Here is a 16,682-nt window from a genome sequence, read left to right as displayed (position 1 = left end):
ACTTTATCACACATCTCTCACTTTCAGTGCACTGGACGACTATCAGATCGTACTTAGTTTCCAAAAATCCCCTATATCTTTGCCAAGATCAGGAGAGCTTACCGCATCACTAGCTGGGGCACTAGACAATCAAGCCAATCTTCAACTCGATCAACGACGTCACTACAGACTCAGATGTAAACCCTCAACTATCGCTTGTCACAGTATTCAAAAAGTAAAGTGGACCAATTCGGCGCTGGCCATTACATCCCTCGGCCGCACTTATTATTAGCACTGTTTGCCCTGTAGCAGCCATGCTAGGTTATTTGTCTCGCCAATCAAATACCTGACTCGTATTACTCTATTCATTTTTGAGAATGATGCGCCATTGATAAGACTAAAACTTGTGTCACACCTTTGTCAGGCCATATAGAACTGGTTGGCCTTGACCCAAAAACATTCTCCAGACAGTTTTCGAATTGGCGCCAGCATCAACCGCAGCAGCTGTATAGGTCTCAACGATTCCACAATCCAACAGGCAGGGCGGTAGAAATCAAACACGTTCGCTATAAGCAGCAAGCAGCAATTTATCCCTTTCCTAAATTCAATGTGGTTTAATTATCCCACAAACACATTATTTGTTTGTATCATTTCTCTTTGTGTTATGCATAATTTCTCGTTACTATTTCATTTCATGATATGATTGGGGAGTGTTGCGTATATAGCTGCCCTGCACTTGGGAGCTTAAAACATTCACTCCCCTAGGGTATATAATTATAGGTACGTGTACATAATGCATGCATGTGGTATGGCCAAGCGGCCAAGCAGAGATTACGTGGCCTGCTGCCAATGCAAGCAGTCATTAAGCAGTCATATTGGCATGCATACTCTAAAGAGCTGCTCTAACATGCAGTGAGTTGGCACAGTGAGGGAGTGACTCCGTAATTTACCAAACCCCCCTTTTTTCCTTGAGGAAATGGGAGGATATTGCTGATCATTAACTAGCCTCGATCCCAGGCCGCACTTCACTTAGGGAAGTGGCCGGTGAAGGAGGCTAATCATTAACATGTTAGCTATGAGACTTAATTACTGCTCATGTGATGCTCTATATGGGGTGTCTTCACTTGCATGTGTTTATGAAGTCAAATGTTAGAGTTCAGTGCATGAGTAGTTACAATTATAAAATAGATATATATATAAGGTTTTACCTGCCTGCATGGGCCGGGGTCTAGTGTTAGGCTTTAAAAAGTGTAAGTAACGGTGTGCACTGACTGAATAGATGCTACACTGTAAAATAATGTGTGGTTTTATTGTGGCAAATGTGCGTTTTTCCTGGTAGTTCTAGTTGCCACAATAGTTACGCACTTGCATGAAAACCACACATCATTTTTTACAGTATAAATTCATTTTTTACAGTATAAATACAGTATCTACATTTAAGAAGTTTTATAGATCAAATGAGGTTTCTGAACAACTTAGGTCTAGCCTCTTATAATATAAGAAATTTTATTTTTATTTTGCTAGATCTAGATCTGATCATATTATGTCAGATGTAGATCTAGCAAAATTTTGTGGGTGGGGCATGTAAGCCTAATTAGATCTACCTCTATAGACAGTTTCTAGTTCAATGGCTGAACAGGTAACCTCATATATTATCTACATGTAGCTCTATCAGTTGGGAATGTTAAATGCTCCTCTCATGCAGACTCTTGATATCCTTCATCCCTCTACAACTCTGGAGTGGGATGAATTGCCTTTTCTACCAGTGGAAATGAGTGATGCCTCTTCTGAATCCGTGTACCTGAATGGAACACTCTACGTTGGAGGAGGACCGACTGTTGCCAAACTGTGCTCATTAAAACTTGGAGTTGACACCACATGGACAATGACAGACACACCCACCTATCGCTCTACCCTTGTCGTCCATGACTCTGAACTGTTACTGGTGGGTGGGGAAGAGTATTTTACGAGAGAGGAAACAAACAAAGTCTTCACGATGAGGGATGGACAGTTTGTTGAAACACTGCCTCCTATGAATGAGAGCCGAAGTTCACCATCTGCTGTCAGTAGTGGGTCTGCACTAGTTGTGGCTGGAGGTAAGAATACCTCAGGATTCCTCTCCTCTGTGGAAGTGTTTAAAGATGGCCAGTGGACGACTGCTCCCTCCCTACCAAGTGCAGGGTCTAACATGAAGTCTGCTCTTCATGGTGACCAGTGGTACCTGATCACGTGTTTTGGAATTGTATTCCTTGCATCTCTACAATCGCTTATATCTGGTGCAGTTAAGTTTCCATGGGAGACGTTACCTGATGCTCCAAATATGCTTACAGCTGCTGCCTTCTTTGGTGATCATCTCTTGTCTATTGGAGGAGGTGTTTTTTATGCCCCCACAACAACCATTCATGCGTTCTCCCCCAACACCCAGTCCTGGGAGCATGCTGCTGACCTGCCTCTATCCTTGACAGAATCATCTGCTGTTGCTGTGCCAACTGGGGAGTTGATGATTATTGGAGGAAAAGACAAAGGAGGAAATTCAAATAAAAAAGTATTCAGGGCCTTTTTAAGAGGTATATGCATGCAGCTACTCAAGGCATAATTATAATGATTATTATGTTTTATGCAGCACCTTTGGTTGACAGTGATGTACACTTCAGCATACCCAAGCTGAACCAACTGCACAAGTATGGAATCAATCTCATGGATGCTCTCTCTAAGGATTTGTATCGATTCTACACCACCTCTCGGGTACAGCTTTCAGTGAAAGATAGAAAAAAAGCTCTCACACTCTCTGCTAGAGATTACATTGAGCAGATCTTCAGTGCTTGGGAGAGAAGTATACGACCAACTTACCCCCCTACCTGGGAAAGCCTGTTTACTGTCCTGAGGAAGATGGACCTGGGTCATCTCACTGAGCAGATAGCCAAATGTGTGACTGGGTCACTGCCAGAGATAGAGGACTCAGAGGTTCAGTTAAGTCCTGGAAACAAGGAACAAGGTACGAGAAAACACATGCAGCCATGCTTTTAGTAAGTGTATCATAATTATTATTTCACATTAGGCTGGAAAAGTATTCTCACAAAATTGAGAGATGAATTGAAGCATCTGCTACTAGAGTATGATACTCTTAAAACTGAACTGAAGAATATGACTATGGAGGTTTGTCAGTTGACCGATAATTACGGCAACCAGATTTTCCTGAAAGAAAATGGTATGTATAATCTATCGTCAGTTAGGTTATGCATGCACCTGTGACCATATACATGCAGATAGTATGCATCTGATCCTGAAGAACGTGAGTCTTCATTTCCTTGTCCAAAATTTGGAGGGTGAATTGGATCAGTTGACTGAGAGGTGTGGAAATCAAGCTGACAAGATTCACCAACTAAATAAATTAGGTGCATTTCCTTTAAAATAGCTGTGAACATAATTACACACATTATTTTGTTAGGTGAAGAAAATTCTGTGACTGAATTGAGATCTGAAGTGAAGCGACAGCTACTAGACTATGAGCGTCTGGAGGAGGAGCTGGATCAGTTAACAGATGAGTATGACAAGCAAGCTGACAAGATTCACCAGCTAGAAAAAGGTACAAAAATCGATTGTATAATCAGTTAGGTATTTAGCTGTGACCATACAGAAAATGAGAAACTAAGAAGCAACCTCCGAGCAAAGAATCAGGAGGTTGAGGTTGAACCAGGTGAGTGCCCATACATATGTATAGGTGGACAATAACATGTGATATAGCCTGACATGTGCGTGATTACTCACTGATAGGTTATCAAGACCTCAAATCACTCCCTCATCTACCAATTGAAATCTTGAGTCAGCCGCAGGAATCCATACACCGTTTTGGTAAGCAATGTTGTTGTCCCCATTACATGCAGGGGCGTAGCTACCATTGTTTCCTGGTTGCCCAGAAACCCTAGTCTCGCGTCTGCCACGCTTTAGAAAAGATCGTCTGGTCAAGTTCCTATGTTAACTATACTCGTGCAGAAGTCCAGGAATTAACTATACAGGACGTGCACGCCCACGATAGCCATGAATATAATTTTATTACTCAAATAAATTGCTGGAAAGAGTACAGTAAGAAGAGGTCGTTTTAGCACTCGATTCTGTCTGAAGCAGTTTTCCTGGCTATGCTACTCAGAAGCTAAAAATGGTGGTTACTGTGTGCATTGTATATTCTGTTCGCTAGGCCCATTCTACCGCTCAGTTAGTTAGTTACATCTGCAATGACAAATTTCACACGAGCAAAGGTCACATAAAGAGCATGAGAGACAGCCACAAAATAATGTGTTTATCTGTTTCACAACAGCTACATGTACTAATACAGTCTTCTGTCACTATTGCGATCTATTTTGATTATTGATAACGATCGTCTTTTGTGGTAAACAGCTAGGTGATCTTATTTCGAGACCGTTGTGAACGTAGCTACACAAATCCAGGATATTTTCTTCGTTTAACATCGAATCTGCCATTGCTAATGAAACACACCCTATTACGTGATAGTGCATCACAGTAGATCTAAGTTACGTATTGCACACCATAGACGGTACTAATGTGCCGTAAAATCTTGGCCACTCCCACATTTGTTGACCATACCCCAGTGCATCACAGTTGACCTAGTTGCATATTGCATACTAAGTACTAATGATGCATTACAACGTTTTGGAGGGATCAATTCCTCAGACCTTATAGGCATTAGCACAGCACAGCTTGCAGCACTCGTTAGCTATGGACTAGAACGCTAGCTATTGGTATCTCCAAAGAAAAGAGCTGCAAGGCTTTACTGTACTGATCCAGCAGCTATAAATTTTAGACTTTGTTCTTTTGCTTCTTTTTAACAATAATAATGATCGATTGTGTGTTATTAGCAATAGTTAGTAGCTTTATGTCATAGAGCTTTGACACATTCACCGAGGCGTCAACGCCCACGGTGCTTTCATTCTATACTGTTCCCTCCACTCAGACCTCCCTGGTGTTGATGTGGTGGCCAGCACTTGTGTGATCGTTACCAACTCACCCCAAACCTTCCACTGGGTTGGCTATGGGTTTAAGCTCACTATACCCCGGGGCTCCCTGCCAGCTGGTGTTGATCGGTGTCGACTAGACATCAAGGCCAGTTTAGCTGGACAGTACCAGTTTCCTGACAATCACCGACTAGTCAGCGGTGTTTTCTGGATACTTCCTCTTCCCTTGTGTCAATTCCAACAGCAGCTGACAGTCGAGATACAGCACTGTGCCAAGATGACCAGCTCCACCAAGCTCTCATTTGTGAGAGCACATTGCTCCCAGGAGAATCTGCCCTACACATTCAAGCAGCTTGAAGGGCGTGGCTCATTCACTGAGCACAGCTCGTACGGTTGTTTGAGTGTGAATCATTTCAGTTCATATGCAATAGCTGCGGAGGGTGATGTTGATGTACTGTATGTCGCCAGTCTATACTACCTAAAAGCCGACCCTCGGACCGTGGAGATTCATTTCGCAATCAATATTAATGATGAGATACATATAGCTGTGAGTGACGTATTCTACGGTGTTTTGTGTGCCTATAAATTACGACTTTGAGCTTCCATAATTGACTGCAGTGTCTAATTATTTTTAAAGGAAACACGGAAGTACTTTGAAAAGTTGGGAGCGGAAGAGAAATTAAAATTTCAAGTAGAGTTTGACAACTCGACTATTTCATTAGATATTCCATTATCCAGTGGTGTCGATATCAATGAATGGAGTCTTCTACCACTTGTTGCCCCAAAGGCATGTTTCTAAAATCTTACAAAATTGTGTTAATTAAGTTTGCATGTGTTGTATCTAGATATCAAAGAGTATAGTTGATTCATTCAAGCCGGGGAGAACCGTTCCATCCACTAAGCTAGTAGCAACACTTTCTGAGAGTAGCTGGCACTGCAAGGTACCAAGACGCTTACACCTGATAACCTTAAAAGGAACTAAAGATCCAGATGACCAAATAAGGATTATGTTGGACCCAGTAGATCCAAATGAAGGTATCTATTTGTGTTGATGAACTAATAAACAGTTAAAATGTGTGTAGGTTCACTGTCAGTGGCCCCTCCTCAAGTGCTCAACCCAATGGGTGCGCTAGCAATTCCAGGTCAGCAATCTGGGAACCAGCATCCATGGCTAGCTACCACTTCTCCATCGTTACAAGGTACGAATCTCTCTGTAAAACAGTTAACAATTGCTTGACTGGTGTTTTCCCCAGGGTCTTATGCTTACAATGACCAGCTGTATGCCCTGCAGTCTCAAAGCATGGCACACTCCACCTCAGGTGATTATGATTATGTCATAATTATACGTAATACTATGTTCTGCATACAGCAAGCTTTAAGGTACAGTCATGCATGATTGTACTATATATAGCCTCATTCCTAGGCCAATTTTTTTTAGTAAAAAATACATAGCTTCGTTCCCAGGCTGATTTTTTTTTTAATAGAACGAAGTGAATAATACATGGCCTGGTATTGATTGTATCTGGCGTGGTTAGGAACCGGAAACGAAAGCAGAGATTCTTCACATTTCGGTTTCCTGTCATTTTTCCCCGTATAACGTTAATACCGTAATTTAGCTCCGTGTATGCTCTGCAGTACTAAAATGTAGCTATAGATTATCTAGCTAGCTAGCTATGGCAAGTTTAAGTTGTTCAGATTAACGTCTTGCTGAAGCAAGAATGCCTCACTCTCATTGCAGAACAGGCCCAGCTCTTGTCAGAAGGAAGAAACGTCTTTGTCTGGTTTTCAACATGGTATAGCAATTAAGTCTCTTTGACCAATTGGTGCCCCTTGTGATGGACTACAAGCTAATAGGTAGGACCAACACTGCCGGCCCTTGTCGACAGGTATAACTATAAATGCGTTGTTTATGCAAATCACTCCGTTCTGAAAATTTTTTGGTTCCTATAACCACGCCCAGATACAATCAATACCTAAGCGTTATTTTAGAGACAACTCGGCCTGAGAACGAGGCTAGTACATGTACATGTAGTTTATAATTATGTGAAGTAACAATACCACTAGTTCTAAGAACTAGCGGTATTGTTGCTTCACATTAATTTAACTTCTTACACACACGTGCACATCCATGTAGGTCCTCTTCACCCTGCTAATGCATCTCAACCAACTACGACCCTTGACGAGCTAGTGAATCACATTGGTATCAATAAAGACCTCCTCCATCAACCTTGCTCTACTGAGCATTTCACAAAAATTGCTCCTTTAGTTCCAAACTGGCAGAAATACGCAATTGTTCTGGGACTAAACCAGCCACAAATTGTCAATATCAAATCAGACCATCTTCTTGATCCAGAGATGAAAGCTCAGCAAGTCCTGAGCTTATGGAAGCAAGCAAACGGCTTCAAAGCTACTTACTCGGTCCTCGTTGGTATGTGTCTGCAGAAGAAAGATGTACAACTAGCAGAAAGCATCTGTAATATTGTTCAAGGTTAGCCTATATATAATTATTAAAATTTTCAAGGTAATATTATAAAAGTCATACATGCAGTCCCTTCCGTGTTTTACTACACGGTTGCGTAGCCTCGAGGCATGGTTTGGTAAGGGGTTGTCATGATATAAAATGATAATAGCATCAGAATCGAGAGTATCGAACAAAACATATCTTGCATCAGTGACTTTCTGCTTGGTAATTGAACAATCTGATCGAGCCCCTGGAGCCGTCACTTGCCTCGAGGCAACAATAATGTATTACCCATACTGTTCTAATCCGACTCTCTGAAGTACGGTCACCTTGAGACAGAACCGCACAATTAGATTTGAGGTAGGTCGCTTTTTAGCCGCAGCTATATTTTCTGAAATGCAACCACCTCGATCGCTATTCCGAACAAACTGCACTGTGTCTGTCCCAAGGGTGACCGGGTTAGTTAACGAGAGTGTAGACCTACCTTAAGGTGACATATATATTTTCGCGAGTATCAATTTCTCCTATTTCTGCGAATGAGAGTAAAATCACAAACAATTTGTACTCGCAGGTATAGCGAGTATAATTATTTCGAGGGTATAAACTTTTGCGAAATGACTGTTAGACGCACGGATTTAATTTTTCGCGGACAATTTTCCACAGAATAGCAACCTTTCTTTCTGCGATATAATATTAAATCCGAGAGTATAAATGTTCGCGGTACATGCATGCTTGATCAGCGAAAACTGCAAACATTATACGCTCGAAATAATTTTATACACACTATACGGTAATTGGAAACTGCTCACTGGGCGAGTAATTAAACGCTATTAATATAACATTAATTTCACAACTTAAGCAGATTCTGAATTCAATATGAGTAAAATGAGCTAAACAGTGAAATTGCAGACATCTCTATCTGGGTATACTCTACTGTATTATTATAATCAAGGAAGTCACATTATACTTTCCAAATGCAAGGCAATGTCATATTGCCTTGTTATAGCTAGCCCATTCACAAATTTAGACCAGCAAATAATTATAACAAAATTAAAAATTTTTCACCAGTCAGATGAATTTCCAGGTATAATGCCAGGCAAAGTAGATTAGCTCATTAGCCCCCCAGCCCCCCGGTTCATTTCTATGTAGCCTTCCTGGCCCCCTAAAAAAGTTCATTACCGTAAAAACTATTATGTTTTATGGATTGTCTGGGTACAAACAAGAGTAGATACTCTTATCTACTCTTGGTACAAATCATTAGCACACGTGCATGACATTGATGTCTGAACAGGCATGCAGCTGTTGATGTATACTAATGTAACATTTTGCACTCCCATGCATGCATGATTAATATATAACATTTTGCGGAATAGCATGCATGCATGCGACTGGTTTTTTTATAACAATTCAGCATAACAGCATATGGTAATAAAAATTATACACAATTAGCTAGTAGCTAGATGTATAAAGTGCATCCTAAAGAATGCATGCGTATACAGAAATATCTATTATTATTATTGTGTGTACTAACAAGTTACAGCGTGTGGGAAGATGAGTAGATGTTCGAAATTAATGTTTGCGGTATACATGCATGCTTATAATCAGTGAAAACCACGAGCATTATATATACCCTTAAAATATATACCAGCTAAACAGTAATGATGACCTCATCGATAAATTATCATGCATGAGAAAGTCAAACTTACACTTTCTTGGCCTATCATTATACATTCCCCATGCAGAGGACTTGTCCCGGCCACCCCTCATCACTGGTGAAAAGAGAGAGGCCCCTGAACTCACATGCATTGAGCAAGGTATTTGAGACGTTTTTGCACTAAGCTGCTTGATACATAATTATGCCAAAATGATGTACACTCATCAAATATATAATTTATCCTGCAGGTTCCAGTGAGAAAAAGCCTTGTTTAATAAACACAGCTAGTGAACTGGACTGAGTGATACGTTAGTAATTATACATGCTGTTTGTTTTTTCTATATATCCAACAAATTATGTTGACATGCACCAGAGTAACTATGTAACTGTTCAAAACGTGGAGAAAAATTCATTACATAACTAGATCTAGAAATTCTTATGGTATAAGTAAATGCCAAAACTGTATTGTGTACATTCAATAAACCCTAGAGAACAGAAGTAGAGATAATTATTGTTCAAATCAGTACTATCTATAGTGTTCCAGTGACTAGATCCATGGGTTCCAAGAGGGGTCCATTTTGCATACATTGTCTATGCTATAGCAGCTGCCCCGATGAGTGTGGTCACCTTGGACTCCCCATGCACCCTCCAGCTCAGCCACATCTCGAGGAACTGTGGTGTCAGTGTCAGGGTTATTGTTATAATAGCATTGGGGAATGTAATAAAAATGCAGTTGCCTAGGCTGAATGGTACTAGATAAAAGCCATAGCCTGAGCAACACAAGCCTTTCTCACTTATATTAGTTAATGAAAGTCGCTCCCTCTGTACTTACAGATAGTGACTTAGAAGAATAAATTGTGAACGTATGAACAGAAAGAGTAGTAGAATAGCAGAGCTTCGTAAAGAACTCAAGATTGAATAATTAAGCGTTGTTTTGGTTGGTGTGTCACAGGCCGTAACACTGTGTGTTATGGCCAGGGGGGCAAAATTGTAGCCAGGGGACGAGCGTCCCCCCTCTATAAAGCCCTGGGTATACTGTCTGTATCAATAATACAAAGAATAATACAAAGGCGGGTGGGAGGCGAATGGGCTAGATGCATGAGACCCTTTACCAACATGTAAAAAAAGCACTGCAGTGGGCATACAAACTTTTGAGTACTGGTAGTTCTACAAATAAATATAGTACACACCTAATATTAGAGTTAGCTATATAATTATAAAGGTAGACCTATATATACAGACTAATCACGAACAAGGAAATTCAATTACAATTCAGTTCATGAGATACTTAAGCGCCTCGAACATTTCCTTGCTGCTATGGACAGTAGTTAGGAGGGTAGTCTGGTATATTCAACGTTCAAGGTTGATTAGGTTTCCTTCAAGGTTGGACTGCAGTGTATAATTAAACTTGGTATACATCTATGTACATGCTAGAAGTGCACACGTCAACTGAATCAGTGATGCAACGAAAACATCAGATTTTTGTTTCCCTCTGCAAATGCTACAAACTGATGTCCATCTATATACCATAGTTGATACAGTGCCACCATAATTATAAGCTCAGACTTGACGCAATTTTTAGGACCTAAAACGCTGAAAAGCGCCAACGGTTACTTTAATTGGCGCTTATAAAAAGGCGTGCTTATGCTACCAAGGCAGCCGGCTTTACTTTTTTGACCCATAACATTTTTTGATGATGAATAGTTCTACAATAAGATGCAGCAGTAAAATACAGAGGCCAAAAATCAAACCGTACATCCACCTGTGTACTAGAGATTGCACTTGACACTATAGACGACTAACTGTAGCCCATAAACACCAGCTTGGATCGAGCACAATTTGGGGGTTTTAAAAATATACCACTCCAAAGTGTAGATAGGCGTGCCGCGCCCATCCCCCATCCCCAACTATATATATGGAGGCGGCCATGCTCATAATTATTCTAATTCATTTTTCCCGGCTGGGGCTGTAACGATACTAAGACATTTCAGTGGTCTCGGATATACACGAGGGAACACGCAGCTATGAATTGTGTACTACTACTACTACTAGCCCAGCAGACGACAAAGAGTATAAGTTGATAATACCCGTATAGCGGGTAAGTTTCGTGGGGTAAAAAATTTGTTCAACTCGAGAAAAGGTGGTTTTCGTGAGTAAAAATTTCGTTTAGTCTCGTGGCTGCACGGCATTCCTACGTTCCGATAAGCCACGCCTACGTTAAAATTTCGTGGAGGTCAGCCTGCCCACGAAAATAACAAATATTTTACCCCCACGAAAATTACCCGTATATACTCATTCTTTTTCGTCTGCCCAATGGGCTACTCTTCATTAATTGGAGGTTACAAAGAAGGTGTTTTAATCAGTGACCTTTTGACCCTGGCATTCCTCCTGAGGCTCCTCTGATGCAGATGTCTAGAGACTAGATTCTTATGTACACATGCAGCCAATAATCCACGGGCCGTTTCATGCCTGTTACGGGGCCGTTACAGGTATGAAACCACGTGGTGTATTCAACTGTTTGGTTAGATACTGCTTAGCAGTCTGTCATGTAATCAGCCGTGGAACGGGCTGTAAGCAGTCTAAGCACGGCCTGTAAGCAGCCCTATGTTCTCAGTTAGTTCCGCGGTTTGCTTTTATACAGTTAAAGCTGAGTTTGGCATTAATAATTCAACAAAGTGTTAACAATTTTTAAGAAACAAACAGCCAGACAGTTCGACAGTTTACAACACTAATAGGAATGTTTCTTCTAGTGCTTGTGCTGCTCGAGTGTGTCACTGTGTGTATAAAGAATACATGTGAATAATGGTTGCAAAGAAAATAATGTTTCTTACCGTTTGCTCGACTGTTTGTACTACCAGCCATGTCCTCTGTCACTGTGTGTATAAAGAAGACATGTGAATATCGTTGCAAAGAAAATTTTTCTTACCAATATAATGTGTTGTTCAACTGTTCGTACTGTCCACAGACCAGCCATGTCCACAGCCAGTAAATTAACTAAAGTAAAACACAAACAAAGTTTTTATAATTATTATGAATGATTGCTTACCTGCCAAATTCTAAAGTATAGGTGTGTCCACGATGCTGTAATTAGACCAACCAATGTAAACGACAATAATTATTATTGTAAAACACCTTCTAGTCATGATGGGTTGAAATCATTGATGGCATGAGCATTCCAATTTATATTATATGTACATCTGTATGTGTGCACCAGTACACGAGTTTAAAGTGAGTTAAATTGGCTCACATTCTCAAGTAGTGTGACAAGGAACCTCAATCTCTCGAGCTCAATCAGTACAGTAATGATGACATAGACACAGGTACATCTGTGTGTGCATACATAAACGAGTTCGAGTAAGTGAATCAATGATAGAACCTGAATCTCGAGCTCGTAAAGTAATGATGACACAGACAACTGTAGATAATGTCATAGGTATATATTTACATGCATTTTATATACCTCGTACTCACCTATTTAGTAGCCGTTTTAGAGGTGCATATCCTCCTTTTTACATGTGTATTCCTATACATAAGCAGCATATGGACCAACATTTTAAAAACCAGCTGAACACTCACTTATAACATTGTAGAAGAAGTCAACAACCTGCGTCAGAGTCAACCAGATCTGCAATACGAAATAACTCCGTCAACATAATTATTTATACATGACCACATATAAGCACACCTTGTAGCCTATAGAGCTAGACTCCTAGAGACAGTGAGAGAAAAATTGCAGAGACATCTAGCAGCAGCTGATAAATGGACAGAAGTGAGTATTAATTAGACCTACTAGTCTATCTCTTTCCTTGGCAATCTGTTGTAGAAATTACAACAACGGTAACGAATCGTTATGATGAATTAGATGAAGTTGTATGTGAGCTCCTCCCTGACAAACAAACTGTAGTCTAGGTAACGGCCTTATCAGTCAAGTAGGCTAAAAATCTGTGTCCTTTGATGTAAGCTTTGATGTCTCTTTGTGCATATGTAGTTTTAAAATTCTTGCATTCTTAAAATTCTTTCATCTTATTTGTGGTGAGAGTGACGTAATAATTCCTATATCCTCACTCTAACGCATTGGAAAGGAGCTGAAACTAAATGTCCACTTGGAGGGGCCTTATGGCGCGCCGTGTGTTTCAATAACAATGTCTGCATGTACATAGGCGTGCCCTGGTGTGAATATACCGACATAGCATGCACGTGCAATGATCGCCTTATGCAGTGATCATGTCTGCACATGCAACCATTAATCTCTGCGTGTGCAGTGATCATGTCTGCACATGCAACCATTAGTCTGTGCACATGCAGTGATCATGTCTGCACATGCAACCATTAATCTCTGCACATGCAGTGATCATGTCTGCACATGCAACCATTAGTCTCTGCGTGTGCAGTGATCATGTCTGTACATGCAGTGATCATGTCTGCACATGCAACCATTAGTCTGTGCACATGCAGTGATCATGTCTCCTTGTCAAAGGTTTCTTTCAAAGATTTCACAATGACAGAGGGCATGTGATTTAAGCTGTTAGCTCTAAGACTTCGTCTGGAACTCTTATAGTCAAGAAGGAAGCTTATCTCCGTTGAAGGATGATCACTGCACACGCAGAGATTAATGGTTGCATGTGCAGACATGATCACTGCATAAGGCGATCATTGCACGTGCATGCTATGTCGGTATATTCACACCAGGACACGCCTATGTATATGCAGACATTGTTATTGAAACACACGGCGCGCCATAGGGCCTTGGTACTGCAGCATAGTCTCGAATACCCGCCTCAACCTAAAAGCTTGAGTCTGGTCAAACTCACATATGAACTTTGTTCTGCACAGTCAGCAAAGTCAAGTGGGCTACACGCCCACAAGCATAGTGATAAAGCCACCGCATGTTAGGGACAGAACATACACGTACACAGAGGGCTATATATCAGACAGTGTATCAATTAAGGCTAGGAGTTGAAAGCCTACAAGAAAAACACTGAGCTTGAAGCCATCATTGCACAGAGCTAGAGGGCCATGAAGCCATGGTCGACGGTCACATTCACATAAATGAGCATTTAGGCTGTTAATTTCGACAAGGTGTTCCAAAGGTACTGTTGCTAGTCTGGAGAGTTCTAGTATATCACATCCTTACAACTCTATCCATCTACGTCGCCTTCTGTCAGGGGCTAATTCTTCTACTAGTAACAATCCATGCTGGGTGGCGGTTAGCTATAATGATATTCATGTAGACTATAATTTTATTCATGTTCCACACCCACTTGTGGTCAATTAAATGTCCAAGAAATTCCTGGACACACTTGAACCAAACCTCAATGTGAGTTTGACCAGACTCAAGCTTTTAGGTTGAGGCGGGTATTCGAGACTAACTGCAGCAGATGTACAACTAGAAAACATCTGCAATTATTGTTAAAGGTATACAGTCATAATTATGCCTCGAGGCGTAGCCGCACGAGGGATACGGTAAAGCTGACTGTGTGTTAGCCTCGACTCCAGGCCTGGTATTTACTGTTGGCGCGTGGGTGGACAATTAATTTATTATTTACCGTATTTTATCTCATTGAACGTTAAAACAGTATTTTATCTTATTGTGATAAAGAACAGAAAAAAGAAAAAGGAGAGGCTACCTCTCTGTATATACTGTAGACAGAGACAGCTAAGTAAAACATCAGCTCTGTAGATTTATTCATTAACTTGAGGCTCGGATCGGATACACACTCAGGTGACAAGTTAATCTCATAAGAAATTAGTTAAACATACCTGTGGGTAAAAAATAAATGTCGATAAGTACAGTGGCTGTGACGTAACATAATGTGAGGACTACTTATTGATTTACACAATAGATTTACCATTGAAAGCACTATCCATTAATACACACTCAAGCAACAAGTCCGGATACACACTCAAGCAACAAGTCCCTCGGATCGGATACACACAAGTCCCTCGGATTGTAAACACATTCAGGCCACACAGTTCTCGGATCAGATACCACGTACTTACTCTGTGACCAATTTTCGGCAAATGTCACAACAATACTTCCTTCCAGAGAGAATGGCACTGAACGTCGAACAGACACACCAACACTTTGAAGATGGCTTCACTCAGAGAAACAAGAGGAGAAATCACAATCACAACACTTCTTTCAGAGAGAGGTGCACTGGTCCTGTCAAGCTTCACATCAATCAAGAAAGGGAGCGTCTGGAAAGCAGATGGACTTGCTCTGGGACTTGCCATAGCCGGTCGGTACGGTACCCACATAAACACCAGCGTACAGACACTTTAACGCCTCCAGCTGCTTGTCTTTCAAGACTAGACCTGGTTTTCCAACACAGGATAACGCGTACGCGAGAGCAGAAGAGAAGGTAGCAGCCATTACACAACTTGGACTAGATTTCTTTTTTCAATGACATCATTATAAATGAAACGGATATCAATGTTTTACAAACTAATGCGGAATAAGAATACTGATAAATATACTGCAATTTACGATTACCGATATTCTGGGTAATTCTGGCGCATGCGTAAACAGTGTATACCAGGCCGTCGTCTTTCTCAGCGGCTTGGAATCGAGGCTAACTGTGTGTGTGTGTGTGTGTGTCTGTGTGTCTGTGTGTCTGTTCCAGCTGTAACTGCTCAACGGTTGCAATGCAACGAAAACTAACAGCTTCTATAGGCTTCTAGCCACGTTCTCTTGGATTTTGATTCGTGGATTAGCAAACTAAAGCTTCTTTCTCGAGTTATGGCTAGTTTGACTCACATTGAAGGCTGTTGCAGTCTCTTCAGAATCTTTCATAGCATCATCTGTCCGCACAAACTTTCTATTCAACATATGAGTTAGCCTTGCACTAAAGCGCTAGCTTTTTGTTAGCTACAAGACTCAGAAAATACCTGTTAAAACAGCTAGCTAGCAGTAGCCATTTGTGAAATTGATCTCTTTGGACACACCCTTTAATTATTCCTATGGATGTAATGCGCATGCGCGCTCATTCCCCAGATCCAGATCCTCCTGGCAGAATCATATTTTTCTTGAGGGCCTGGTAAGCCACAAAACACTACTATAGATAACAATATGTATGTACACAAGTCTTTTCTTCTTAAATATTATAATTATACACTGCATGAACTACAGATCCAATTTTCTTCTTTCTTGAGGTCCTGGTATTAAAGCCACATAATACAACAATAGATGCATGTAATAAGTCTTTTCTTCTCAGTGACTTTATATAGATAAGCTAACTTTATGAAATAATTATGCACTTCCGCTTATAATTAATTGAAAACAAAATCTTCTTCTTTGTTGCTTCCTAGATCCTTGAGGTCCTGGTATAAGCAGCCACAAAACACAAAAATGATACCATAATTATACAATTGCAAGTCAGTTTTAGACAGATTATTTTATACACTTTTTCCTCTTCTATACTTTCTCTTCTATACTTTTGAGCGAAAGCAAATCATGGCGAGAGGCATTAGCACAGCGCCAGCTTGAACACTAGTTATAATCATTATTCAAATTCAACATGATTTTACAGCATTAAAGACAAAATAAGTTCTGAATAAATATAGCACTGACCTACTATAATGCTGATGGCAAGCCTGTAGAGACAGGTTACCAATTATA

General features: G+C 40.6%; 2 protein-coding genes and 2 long non-coding RNA genes across 12 annotated transcripts in view; 2 read left to right on the top strand and 2 right to left on the bottom strand.

Moving 5' to 3' along the window:
- LOC135347803 (uncharacterized) overlaps positions 1-16,682 on the top strand; it is a gene marked incomplete in the record, with an annotated part of 825,189 nt that overhangs the window by 115,933 nt on the left and 692,574 nt on the right.
- On the top strand, positions 1,540-9,464 carry LOC135347809 (uncharacterized). The gene is made up of 16 exons (XM_064545873.1): positions 1,540-1,618; positions 1,685-2,546; positions 2,603-2,974; positions 3,038-3,187; positions 3,246-3,374; positions 3,428-3,565; positions 3,617-3,676; positions 3,754-3,831; positions 4,949-5,496; positions 5,587-5,736; positions 5,795-5,984; positions 6,032-6,148; positions 6,203-6,268; positions 7,084-7,437; positions 9,153-9,224; positions 9,313-9,464. Exons 1-16 carry the CDS (start codon positions 1,607-1,609, stop codon positions 9,363-9,365), a joined length of 3,351 nt encoding a protein of 1,116 aa, XP_064401943.1. The 5' UTR covers positions 1,540-1,606; the 3' UTR covers positions 9,366-9,464.
- On the bottom strand, positions 11,717-13,043 carry LOC135348012 (uncharacterized). 9 transcript variants are annotated; one of them, XR_010398611.1, is made up of 9 exons: positions 12,750-13,043; positions 12,641-12,689; positions 12,536-12,587; positions 12,312-12,479; positions 12,197-12,261; positions 12,111-12,145; positions 11,991-12,058; positions 11,896-11,937; positions 11,717-11,838 (listed from the first exon to the last, which is right to left on the bottom strand). It is a non-coding gene; the product is annotated as an uncharacterized LOC135348012 (long non-coding RNA). The 9 variants fall into 9 exon arrangements; XR_010398610.1 differs by having other exon boundaries at positions 12,111-12,261; XR_010398606.1 differs by having other exon boundaries at positions 11,896-12,058.
- Positions 14,625-16,576, bottom strand: LOC135348016 (uncharacterized). The gene is made up of 2 exons (XR_010398616.1): positions 14,914-16,576; positions 14,625-14,824 (listed from the first exon to the last, which is right to left on the bottom strand). It is a non-coding gene; the product is annotated as an uncharacterized LOC135348016 (long non-coding RNA).

The sequence above is a fragment of the Halichondria panicea genome, chromosome 14 (assembly GCF_963675165.1).
Source record: "Halichondria panicea chromosome 14, odHalPani1.1, whole genome shotgun sequence".
Taxonomy (NCBI): Eukaryota; Metazoa; Porifera; class Demospongiae; order Suberitida; family Halichondriidae; genus Halichondria; species Halichondria panicea.
The sequence above is the reverse complement of the archived record's forward strand: the minus strand, read 5'-3'. Positions and strand labels throughout refer to the sequence as shown.